General features: G+C 36.8%; 1 protein-coding gene across 1 annotated transcript in view; it reads left to right on the top strand.

Moving 5' to 3' along the window:
* Nucleotides 1–12,723, top strand: part of Nrx-IV (neurexin-4) — a 491,733-nt gene extending 479,010 nt beyond the window's left edge. The window contains exon 23 of the mRNA XM_090412013.1: nt 12,326–12,723. Coding sequence (XP_090268139.1) covers nt 12,326–12,339 — 14 coding nt within the window. The 3' untranslated portion in view covers nt 12,340–12,723. The remainder of the gene's footprint in view (nt 1–12,325) is intronic.
* Nucleotides 12,724–13,699: the final 976 nt, after the last annotated feature.

Raw genomic sequence — 13,699 nt, 5'->3', positions numbered from 1 at the left:
AGTTCTCTACGGACAAGTCTTTTCACCTGTGTAGTCTGTTAATTACTAAATTCCTGGTTGATAATTTCCAATTTCAGACTGCTGAGAACTTCTGCACTATCCTTCCAAACACCTTTTGGTCCATTCATGTTGATCTCCTCCATCAGCCTGTGTATTTCATTGAGGAGACACTCATTTCTATCCTTAGATAATGTTGCCTCACAGTTGATTTTCAGTATAACATCTCTTTCAAAGTACATAAATTCTTCTCTCTGTCATTTGATTATGTAAATGTGCAGAATAGTAGAGTTATTCTCTGAGCTTTTTATAGCAGTATAAAACACAGAAATATGTACATATCAGTATGTTTCATTCTAAAACGGGGTGTTCAGTTTTAATTAAACTCTTTATATTCATATCACATTACTCAGCATTTCTCAAATCTTTATTTAGTTATGGGTTGTTGTTGTTGTTTTTTTTTCATGTCTGATGGTTCTTTTTTTTTCTTCATTTCTTAAATGCTACTTAACATATATAAACCAAACTTTTTCCTGTTAAAACTATTTACAGGATCTTATAGCATTCTAATTCCATCATCATCACATTCCTGATTTGTATCCTGAGAATATTATGATAATACTACATTAAAAGTTGAAGTCATTGCTAACTTCCTATAGACAATTTTCCTCCAAATTAATCTGTTATTTGTCAGGATTCAAATACTGTCAGATCTTATGTCTTGGTCTTCTAAGACACTTCTTACCATACTACTTGAAGTTCGCTTTCCTCACACCTCCTGAATTCTAACAATATCAAGTTCCTTCTTCATCTTTGTTATTCCTATGATTCTGCCATTGATGCCATCTGTTCACTCCCCTTATCCTTCTCAAAACTCATATTTATGGTCTCCAGTCAGATACTGTTTTATTTCTAATATAACTTTCAGATCCATAAGCTAAAATTGTTTGAATACTGTCTTGTATACAGCTAGTTTAGTGTTTTAACTAATTTCTGTCTTCTTTTGTATACTAGCATTGCGAATTCTGTTGTCAGTTTCCATAAACATCATCCACATAAAGAGCTAAGATTAACGTATCTGATTTTGATATCAGTTTTAATGCTACTTTCCTTCATAATGTGATCATACAGATGAAGAATTACAGTGGAGATAACATGCACCCTTTGCACCACTGAAGACGATGTTACATGTTGGTTCAGGTAATGTGAGCTTGCATATTGTGGTCCTACAATGGAAACCCATGTTGTGAGCCTCAGTTCTGAATGTTTTTGTGCAGATTTGTGTTCTATTCTAGTTGATGCCCAGAACTCTGCATTCAATATCTCGACTGACTAATGGCAGTTTTTACATATTATCCTTCATAGCACCCTATGCTCACATTCAGTGAGTGTGGTGGATCATCCACTGTGGGTAGCATTTGGTGAACTCCTCGCACTTTCATCTCAGTATGGCATCTCTGATTGTTGACCTGGGATGGCCCAATTTGTCAACAATTTGCTGAACAGATGGGCCTACAATCTGGCATCCCATTACAACATCACTTTCAAACTTTATCAGTTCTCTTCTTGCAGCCATTTCACCTGGACACAGTTGTACTGACTTGGGAGTATTACATTCCTCCAATTTATGCTAGCTACAAACGTGTGACTTGTTACATGGCATGATGCACCTTACCCATGTTCATTAGACTTGAAGGAGGAAATGGTGCAAGGCAAGATGGAAATGAAATTCATACGGTTACTACTTGAATTAAGCGATAATTACCTGAAATAGCATATGATGAAGGGGGGGACCAGGGATTTGAAAGTGGATCTAATAGCACCAAAAGATGTTATCCATAACCAAGGTAGTTCTGGGAGGTTGCTAACCATGGAATTTTCTGTGAAGAAAAGATATATATGGACCAGTAAAGCTTGATTAAGACAAACTTGGGAGGCAGCTGAACAGTACTATGGCATGAGAATCTACTAGAGAAGAATGTCTGTAATGCATGGGAAATGATCACGAATTGTTTGAGGAAGGACAGTATTGAACTGCATACCCAGAAGCAGGATTTAAACTAAGTGAGAATTAAATGGAGGAATAGCAGTATGAATCAGGGAACTACAAATAAAAGTAAACATTGTGGAGGGAATATAAAGAAAAAAGCAATCAGTATGCTCAAGAGCAAGTACAGGCAAGAAGGGTGATCAGTGTTAAGGAGGATTGAATCAGAGTATAAGAGAAAATTGACTAAGCAGGCCAAAGAAATTCTAGAGTAAGAGGAAGAATATGGAAAGATGACTTTAATCAGGCCCAATGGTAGGAAAGTGACAGAAGCAAAAGAAATAGTTGGGTTACTAAGGGATCACTTTGCAAGGATGTATCATCCAGCTGGAGTTATTGCAGTTGCTGATGTGAGAACTGAAGTAGATGAACTGGAGGTACTTAGTAGTATCTTTGAAAAATATCAACATGAATACATAAGTAGCATTGGATAGATGGCAGCAAATGTTACAAGAATGGCAAAAGAGCTGCAGTGCCCATCTAAGCTGTTTAATCTCTCTCAGCTCTGGAAAGATGACAAAATAGTTCCATTGCATAAAGGAGGCTCCAAGACAGGTAGCAAATTGCAGATCAGTTAGTACCTCGGGAGTAGTGATTAAAGGTATTGGAATTCAGGAATGGGTGGATAGGAAAATGATACTATTTAGTTGGGAGCATGGCTTTGTAAAAGATAATTCCTATCTTAGAGTGAGTTGAATTAGTTGAATTAGTTGAAATCACATAACTGGACAAAAGTATTGCATAAGTTGAGGCAAGTAAGAATGGATATGAAGCTTGTGGCATGGATAGGGACCTGACAGACATCAGAAATGTAGCATTTAAGAGAATGAGTGTCTTGAGGCATTCTACTAGAACTCCTCCATCCCATTCATGTGTCATCTATCTATCTAGGAGGGTGGCTACCATGATGTGACTCGTGGTTAATTATGGGCATAACGACATATGGTGAGAACCCTATCTCTTCCACATATTATTGTTAGTATTCATGGCTGTAAATTCATGTGTGTTCATGGGGCCAGTTTGCCTGTTCTGAGGGACGAAAAACCCGAGTTTCTGGGTGAAAAAACCCTCTACTTCCGTATGAGACTGGCTAACTCACTTTAGTCGAAAGAGATCAGATAAAGGTTCTTCATGTTATGGACCAGAATTGAACCCAGGTCTTTCTGACCAAAGGGCTTCATTTGTACCGACTGATCTATGGAAGCTCTGTACTAGGACTACTACCTTTTAATTTATATATTAATGATATAGGGAATTTGTTGAGGAGTGTTCGGTTGTTTGCTGATGATGCAAAACTGAGGAGGACAATTATTGATAAAGGTGATATAGACATTTTACAGGATAATTTAAATAAATTAGCAGTGTGAGCAAAAAATAATGTTTGTCAATTTAATGTGGTGAAATGTTTATGCACTTTGGAAGAAAAGATTACATGATAGTACTGGTGGACAGAGAGTTAAAGTTTAGAAAACATTGCAAAAGTTGGCATAATAGCTTTAACATCACATGGATGTTGAAGAACACATTGACAAGTAGAAATGGAGTTATTATCCCTCTTTATAAGGTTATGATATGGCTACATCTTGACTGCTATGCACAGATTTGGTCACCTGAATTTTTTGACAATGAGGAGGTGGTGGGAAGGATCTGGAGATCAGTAATCAAGGTGGTGACAGGTCTGTGGAATGTTCCCAATGAGGATAGATTGAATAAGTACAGTTGACAGGAAGAAAAGAGGTACATGATAGAAACTTATACTGCTTGCAAACCAGTCAACAGACACCATAGTGGGAGGAATTAACAGCCGTAGTACCCAACTTAAGAGGTAGTTGTATGATAGTACAACTACCTCTTAAGTTGGGTACTACGGCTGTAGAAACTTATACTGCTTGCAAACCAGTCAACAGACACCATAGTGGGAGGAATTAACAGCCGTAGTACCCAACTTAAGAGGTAGTTGTATGATAGTGATCAATGAGAATTTTGGACTATTCTTCCTCTAGGCATGTAATGAGGTCCTGACTGTTGTGGGACAGACATCTCTTGACCTCACCTAATGCCCCATTTTAGCATACAGATGTTCAATAGAGTTGGGATCAGGGCTCTGTGGAGGCTGGTCACGTGTGGTGATGTTCATGTCCACAAACCATACAGCTACAGCAGCAGCCTCATGACATGGTTCATTGTCTTGCTGAAAGAGACAATGGTCAGTTCCACAGAAACGCTACAGAGTAGGAAGCATTGCATTGTCCAGAATGTTCAGATACCTCTCGGAGTTTTGTGCAGATTCGTGGCACCACAAACAGGTCCAAGGCCAAACCAGGAAAAACAAGACCATACCATCACACTGCTACTTCCTAATTTCATAGTTGGGGTTACACACTCTGGTAAGAGACTTCATCAGGCATCCACCACACCCATTCGTCTGCTTGGTAGAGAGTGTAATGTGATTCATTGCTCCATAACACAGCTTTCCAAGTTTTCACGTCCCACTATACGCACTCTTTGCACCATTAAAGATGATGCTGCATGTTGGTTCAGGTAATGTGAGGCTTGCATATTGTGGTCCTACAATGTAAACCCATGTTGTGAGCCTAAGTTCTAAATGTTTTTATGCAGATTTGTGTTCTGTTCTATTCCAGTTGATGCCCAGAACTCTGCATTCAATATGGTGGCTGACCAATGGCAGTTTTTACATATTATCCTTCATAGTACCCTATGGTCACATTTAGTGAGTGTGATGGGTCATCCATTGTGGGTAGCATTTGCAGCAGACTCCCTCTGCTTCTATCTCAGTATGGTATCACTGATCGTTGACCTGAGATCGCCCAAATTGTCAACAATTTGCCAAACAGATAGGCCTACAACCTAGCATCCCATTATAACATCACTTTCAAACTCCATCAGTTATCTTCTTGCAGCTTGTACTGACTTGGGAGCATTATATTCCTCCAGTTTATGCTGGCTACAAATGTGTGACTTGTTACATAGCATGATGCACCTTGCCCATGGGGGGGATCTGTTGACTTTTTTTTTCAAGCAGTGTATAAGTTACTAAAGCGGTTTTGTAAGACTGATGTAAAAGAAATTTTGCAATACATGATGAGTAGAAAGACAACTAGGAATCACTCCTGGAAATTCTATAAAAATATGGTTAGTGGGGTATGCAGACTAGATTTTTAGCTTGGAGAGTGATGAATAATTGGAATGGACTGACAGCAGTGAATGTGTTTAAGAAAAGATATGATAGGCGTTGTGTGAATTATTGTGTGGGATCTCCGTTCTGACTCCATGGAGATATCCATAAAATGATAATAATTTTCTCATATGTATCCTCAAAGGCAACTAACAATACAAGGAAGTACATTGTCAATTCTGGTGATGAGGATATAATTATATTCTGCCGTGGCTTTCCATGGGGAATCTGTTCTCATTAGCCTTCTTTAAGCGTATCTTCTGTGTGGAAGCAATAGCATGCACACAGGATTCTCTGACAGTACTACGTTTCCGTTATTACTAATGTCCTGTCAACAGTTTTCCCCTCAGTATAATAATATTAATAATAAACTTGCTTCATAACCTTAATTGCTTTGTCCATAAATTCCAAACAGCAAAATTAAAATAATTCTTCAAATAAAAAAAAAAAATCTCTATAGGGAGCATGCGAGGCTGCTTTAGCCCTGTTTGGAGGCAGAGACAGTTCCATCTCCACCGATAGCCAATCAGAGATAGCTGGCCCAAGTTATCACCAATTATACATGGCATCCGGTGAAGAGAGGTTGCTGACAAATACTACCATCCTTCTGGTCCTTTATCCTAACACTCTCTGAAAATAATGTGGGCTCTATGGTTGATTTTCCCGAGTTTATGGGGTGAAAAACCCAAGTTTTCGGAAGAAAAAAACCTGCTTGTCCTTGCCAGAGTTCGACCAATTCAAGAACCAGTAAAAAAAAGGCTTAGTAAAAGTCCCTCTAGTCAGCAACTAGAATTGAACTTCGGATTCTCTTCCTTTGGGTGGTCTAGTGACATGGACAGCAAACACCACTTCAACTGAGCTACACAGGCATTTCTTTAAATCATTAATATGAATTTTTTTCCTCTTTTCTAGGTAAATGCTTCTACTTTTAATCTAAAGTTAAAATGTTATGGGGGGAAGAGAGGATGTGGACAAGCAACCCTTTTAATTTTTAAATTAAAAAAAAATTCATTATTACTGTATTTTTCAATAGATAACATGCACCTAATGTATAACTAATTGTAAGTATTCCACACCCCCAACATTTTGATCACTCGTTTTGATGTATAGATAACGTGCATGTGCCAAACTAGCAGTAGAGTTAGGAAGTACAGATGGAGGAATTCTTTAAAAGCATATGTTGCTAGTAGCAGTGGTCGATTTTTTTAATTCATAATTTTACAATGTTCACATTGAGCACTGTGACATTACTATGACTTTTTGTGTGACCCGAAAGATAACTTGTGTGGAAATATGGATGAGGTTCCTGTAAGTTTTGACATGCCTAGTTCTAGGACTGTGAATCTGAAGGAAGCAAAAGAGGTTTCAGTTGCTACAACAGGGCACGAAAGGTCAAACTTGTTTCTCTGCGTAACTGCAGATGGTTCCAAACTGCCACCGATGGTGATTTTCAAAAGAAAGACTGTTCCACAAGGTTGTGATTCCAAAGATATTATTGTTACTGCTAATGATAAAGATTAGATAAATTCTGAGGTTATGAAATTTAGTTGGAGAATGTGTGGCGAAAGAGAAAAATGACATTTTTCAACCGCAGAAGTTAAAACAATTGTAAGTATTTCAAATTGGCCGTCATTCCAGGTGGCTTAACAAAAAAAACTCCAACCCCTCGATCTTGCAGTAAATAAACATTCAAAGACAATTTGTGGGCTAAGTGGGAAGACTGGATGATGAATGGCATCCATGAATATAATGCAGATGAAAAGAACGTCATATAAAGATATAGTTACGTGGATTGTAGAAAGTTGGGCTGCTGTAAGTGAAAACTGTGTTAGAAATGGTGTTGTTAAAGCACAAGGGAATGCAGTGGTGTCCGGTGACAATGATTATAAAGCTGAAGAAATACCAAACGAAATTTTTAATGCGATTGATTCTTTGAATATTGAGTCTGATGAAGAATATTTTGGATTTGAATAGTATAATGTTCAATAAATATTAAGTAATACTTCTATTTTAGTTTTGTTATTACACTTGATTTACCTCTCATGCCTTTCAAATGTATATCGCGCATGTTCGTTTTTAATGAATTTAGACTGTTTTTTTTTTTTTTTTGTAAATACGGTATTATTATTATGTGACACCTCTATGAAATTCAAAGGTTCATTGTGGGGGGGGGGGGGAGAGGGAAAGCTCTAAACCACCTACTATGCTATGATACACAGTCACAAACAAAGGTATCTACCATTCACTATTAGATTTTTTGATTATTGTATGTCCTATCTATCCAATTTTCTTATATGCAGATTGAAAAACCCGAGTTTCTGCAACAAAAAAAAAAAGCCACATAAAGAGTCCTTTTGTTAAAATGAGTTACACCATTTAGTCCTCAGCAGGATAAAATTGAATTTCATATTGAAAAGAATGATATGTAAGAAATTTTTAAGGTGAATAAAAGTTGAACAGCTCTCAGATGTGAACTGTAGACTAAAATACACAAACATTATTCAAGAAAAAAAATGAAAGAGTTTGAGAACAGGAACCAAACCTTGGAGATTCACCCAGAGAGACATGTGGTGAGGGCTGCAAGGATAGAAAAATCAGAACTCCATGGTGGATACAGAAAGTTAGAGGCAGTGAAGGAAAAGAAGAAAGCATATCAAAAGTTCCTGGTGAATAAGTCGGTTTGTGCTCTTAGTGAATACAGTGACAAATGTAAGAAAGCTAAACAGTGTGTAAAACTAGCTAAACAAAAGTCATGGGAAGACTTTGGCAAGAACATAGAAAATAAATATCAGAAAGGTGGCAAAATATTCTGGAGACTGTTGAAAAAACTTAGAAATGAAGGAAAGAGTGCTGTAAAAGGAATTAGAGATGATAAAGGTGTCATGAAAACTGGAGAAAAATATATCCTTGATATATGGAGCAATTATTTCGAAAAACTGTTAAATGAAACAAGCAGTGACAGCACAGTGGTAAAAAACACTCTAGAGGCATGCAATCAGGAATATATGTCTCTAGCCTTGTGTAACTATATATATATATATCTGTTTTTCTACTTGAAGTAGAAAAAAAAAAGCCATCAAAGCCTGAAATGCGGAAAGGCATCAGGAATAGATGATATTCGACCAAAAATGCTCAAATATGGAGGTGTAAAAGTCTTATAGTGGCTGCACTGCATATTTCAGAAGGCCTGGACAGAGGGAGGAATACCAGATGATTGGAGTACAGCTCTCATAGTACCTATATACAAAATGAGAAATAAAATAATGTGAGAATTACAGAGGTATTTCCCTATTTGTAAAATTTATGCAAGTATACATGAGAAACAGTTGAAAAGGGATTGTGGAAGGAAGCTTGGTGAAGAATAAGCTAGATTCAGACCAAATAGAGGTTGTCAGAATCAGATTTTCACTTTACGACAAATAATTGAGAAATCGTAGGAATATAAGGGAATATAATAACAAAGATCTGTATTTATGTTTTGTAGATCTGAAAAAGGCATATGAAAGGGTGCCAAGAGAAAAGCTGTTCAAAACGTTACAGTTATATGGTATCAGTGGGGCATTATATCAAGCAATATTTAGTCTTTATTTGAGTTGCAAGTCAGCAGTTAGAATTGAAGGAAGTACAAAAAGATGGTTTGATATTAAATCTGGTGTCAGACAAGGATGTACATTATCCCCCCCCCTCTGTTATTTATTATCTATATGGATCACATAATGAAGGAAAATGGTATTAAACCTGATATCAAATTTGGATATGTTAATCTCAGTTCTTTACTAAAAAAGTTCTTTACTTTATGCAGATGATGTTATACTTTTAAATAAATCCAGAGCAAGTCTGCAAGATTCCTTGACTAAATTGAATATTATTATTATTATTATTACCACCCCAAGACCTCAGAGTCAAAGACTCATCTGGGAGGTCCTTTTATCACACACACAGCTCATCATACCATGTCTTAAACACATTCAAACTGCTTGCAGACACCACACTCTCAGGCAAGGCATTCCAATCATTCACAACTCTGCACAAAAAAACCTGCCTCTCACACCCTCTTTATAGTTTCCAGGGATGACTTCTGGTTCTCCTCATATCTCTCACCATTTTATGCAGAATCTCTCCAGCATTAATCCTATAACAACCCCTTACCAACTTCTAGGTCTCTATCATATCTCCCATCTTCCTCCTGTCCACCAGATTGCAAATTACATCTCCTCAATCATTCCTCATTCTCGACATTCCAGAGGTCAGAAACTACCTTAGTCAGTCGCCTCTGGACCCTTTCCAATATCTCTTCATCCTTCTGAAAACCAGGTGACCAAATCTGGGCACAATAGTCCATGGCCTAATCAAAGCCTTATACAACGGAACAAGAATCTCCCTACTTCTACATGTTAGTGTCCTCCGCATCATTCCCAGAAGCCTTTGTGTTGTCTTCACAATTTTGGCTATGTGTCCCCTAAATTTCAGATCCTTATCCACTATCACCCCCAGATCTCTTATTTCTTCCACCTCCAACAATGTATTCTCACCAAGCATAAATTCTGCATCCAATCTTTGTTTTCCAAATTTTAAAACCTTACATTTTGCAACATTGAACTCACATCTCCATTTCCGTGCCCAATCACTCAATTTATTCAAGTCTTGTAAGGCCACAACATCTTCACTACTCTTCATGGTTCATCCCAACTTTGCATCATCTGCAAATAACTGAATATCTCCATCCAAATCTTCACCAATATCATTAATATACAAGTTAAACAGTAATGGCCCTAAAACAGATCCCTGAGGCACTCCACCAGTGACTTTCCTTTTCCTGGGTATCGCTCCCCCATGCACAACTTGTTGATACCTATCAGATAGCCAGTCTCCAATCCAATGCACTAGTCAAATATCCAACCCCATCTGCTCTAGTTTGACTGTCAAACTAGAGCAGATGGGGGTACTTATCATGAGGTACTCTATCAAAAGCCTTTGTGAAATCCAAGTATATTACTGTGTATCCTTCTCCTCTGTCCAAGGAATCAGTCAATTTATTGTAATAAATAAGTAGATTACTAAAACATGAAAACACTCCCTTTAGCAAATCCATGCTGTCCATCAAAGATAATACCATTGTTGTCAACCCAATTCTGGATCCTAGTTCTCACAAGCTTCTCCAACTTAACCACAACACCTGACACACAGATAGGCCTATAGTTTGATGCTTGAGTTCGATCATCTCCTTTTTGAAGTGGCACAATCTTGCCCTCCTTAGGAACTTGACCGAGTGCAAGACTCGTATTAAAAAAATATGCCAAGGTAGGTGTCAATTCCCTAGCACATTCCTTCAGAATACGTGGTGATATATTATCAAGTCCCACAGCCTTATTAACATCTAGTTTACTCAACTCCCCATACACCTCTTGCTCACTTACAGTCAGTCTCTCCTCCCCATCATCAACTGCTCTCAATCTCTCCATGAAGTCACAATCATAAGATTGAAAGACCTTTATGAACTGCTTTATGAATAACTGTTGTAATAAATTTCGTATGATGATAAATCAGTAATAACAAAACAAAGACAAGGAAAATAGGCAAAAACATTGAAAATATGAACTGCATTGCAAATGGAGAACCTATAGAACAAGTAAAACATTTCAGTTACTTAGGCACAATTTTTAGTGAAGATGGTAAATTAAATATGGAAATAGACAACAGAATCTATAAAGCCAGTATGGTAGGAAGACAACTGAATAAATTTATATGGAATAAGCGAGAAATTAGTCGAAACATTAAATTAGCTGTATACAAGACAGTGTTCAAACCAATCTTAACTTGTGGATCTGAGAGCGTGATTAGAAATAAAATACTTGACCAAAGACTAGCGACCAAAGATATGAGAATCCTGAGAAAGATTAGGGGAATGAACAGATGGCATCAATGGCAATATCATATTAAAATTGAGTATATTAGGAAAGAACAACATTGTTAGTTCTAGTGTCCTTGACTTTGGAAGTAGAAACACTAACTGAACCCTGTTTCCAGACACTTAACTCCATCAGTGATATATGCCAATCGAATTCACTACATACATTTGCAAAGCATATGACATTTCTCTTGCACAACCTACACATAAACTCCTTTACAATCACTGCACTTCTCAGCTTGTTCCTCTCAAAGTGTAGCAACAGATAAGATCTTAACTCTCATTCTTTGCTTCTAGCTTCTTTCAGTAACTTTCATATTACTTCTTATTTCATACTTTTTACCTTTCAAATCATTTGTACCTTTTAAAACAAATCAGTTTTAAACTGTTGCATTCTAACATAGTTGCTAACATCTTTCATATTCACGCCTGGAAAACAATTTTTGTTAATCTCTAATCATAATGCTCAGCTATGGTGAATATACTTGTCTGATCTTTCTCACCTATGAATGATTTGTTCATTGCAGCAAAGTTCATAAACAGAAGTTCACATATAGAGAAATGGACATGTGTATGTACATACATTTGACCTCCCCCCCCCTCCCATATGACATGGTACTGGTACTTCTATAGCATAGTTTCACTCTAACATGGAAAATTGCAGCAAACCTCGCACGATGTGGTATTTTTTTCTTTTTTCTGTTGCAAATCCCTGCTATTGACTCACTAGCCATTATGTAAAAAAAATAATAATAAATCAAATCAAATGTTCTGCCAATTATGGGGGAAGCAATAGAGTTTTTTTTTTTTACCCTTGTCCTGAGTGCTAATTGCCCTTTTTGTGATACTAAAAAAAAAAAAGTGTTCAGTATAGTGTATTTTGTAATGAATTCATTTTAGCAACAGCTAATGGTTTAGACAATTTCCTTATACGTTAATGAAAGCAAAAGTCAAAGAACTATCAAAAGCATGGAATGCTTTCCTGGGCAACTACAAAGTTTCTAGGAAGGGCAAAACATCTTTCCAAAGAAATAAAAAAGAAATCAGCGCCATCAGATAACTGACTTGCAGAAACATGTGCATTGGTCAAGTTTTGTGTGTATAAAATATTAATAAACACATTTCAGATTTTATATTAAATGAAGTATTTGATGCATTTTATTTTTTTGAATTCTAGGTAGAAAAATTTAAGAAAATTCACTCCTCTCCTCTTTGTGGATGCCCATGTTTTGATACTAGTTTGGTTCAGATGTATTACTGTTCCTTTTTTCATGCATCAAGTAGATGGTGGATCCACTCCTTTAACAAGTATTCATGAACAGCATTTCTTAATCACAAAGCTGTGGATAATTAAGTGCCAATTCTTACATCTGGTGTAATCCAGAGCAATCAGGTTTATTGCTAAACTCATTAGTTCAAAGCTAAAACCAAATAAAAATAAAATTGGTTGTAGCTTTAAATTTTATTTTTTATAAATAATTTGTACTGCTATTTTTTTAGAAAGATTTCATTTAATTATGTAAATAAAATTGTTTATAAAAATGGAACTGGCCTAGAATAAAAATATGAACCATTCATTGGCTTGCAATAGGTTGTAGGTTGAGAACGATGATATTAATCTCTTTAACAGACTATAAGTGAAAATGATTATAAATACTATGGAAATTTCCAAACTCTATACATAACTGTGAGGTGTAGAAAGAATGTTTTTGTTGCCACCCTAAGTTCATGTTATTATTTTCCTGACCTCCATGGTCACAAGACTCATCATGGGAGGGCAACACAGACTCTATCATACCACTCCTTAAACTCATTCACAGGCTGCACGTTCACTACTCTCAGTCAATGCATTCCATGCTCTTCCCACTCTCTATACAAAAAACTAAACTACTCATCCTTTTACTCACCACCTTCTTTTGCAACTTCCAGGGATGGCGCCTCATTTTAAGATATGAAAAATCTCGGTGTTAATATAATAACCCTTCAACATCTTCTATATCTTGATCATATCCTTCCTCTCTTTATCTTATGTCCATCAAGTTTCTACAGTTTGCGTGACATCAGTCTATTTCTCATAATCAATGTTGTACAGTCCTGATATCACATGTTATCTGTCTCTGCATCCCCTCCAAGGTTACTTCATTCCCTTCAAATTCCAGTGGCCAGATCTGAGCACAGTAATCCAGATGTGGTCTGATGAAAGCTTTATACAATGGGACCAGCACACTTTTATCTCTCATGGTCAGTGTTCTTAATATTGCTGCAATTTCTCTGAGAAGTCTTCACAATTTCTGCAACATGTCCTCAGAACTTCGAATCACCCAAGATTCCTTTCTTCCTCCACTTATTCCAGTATAATTCCATCAAGTGAGTATGAAGCATGCCATCTGTGGTTCCCAAATTTTAAAACCTGACATTTAGTTTAATTAAACTGTTATCCTCATTCATTTGCCCATATTCAAATCCTCTTGATTTGAATAAGCTGGAATCAGCACTTACTAATAACTCTCCCAAGCTTCACATCATCATCTGCAAACAGCTGAACAACTCC

Source organism: Typopeltis vanoorti, chromosome 22 (assembly GCF_054136105.1).
Source record: "Typopeltis vanoorti isolate ZY-2024b chromosome 22, IOZ_Tvanoo_1.0, whole genome shotgun sequence".
Taxonomy (NCBI): domain Eukaryota; kingdom Metazoa; phylum Arthropoda; class Arachnida; order Uropygi; family Thelyphonidae; genus Typopeltis; species Typopeltis vanoorti.
Note: the sequence above shows the minus strand (reverse complement) of the source record. Positions and strands in the feature narration are given on the sequence as shown.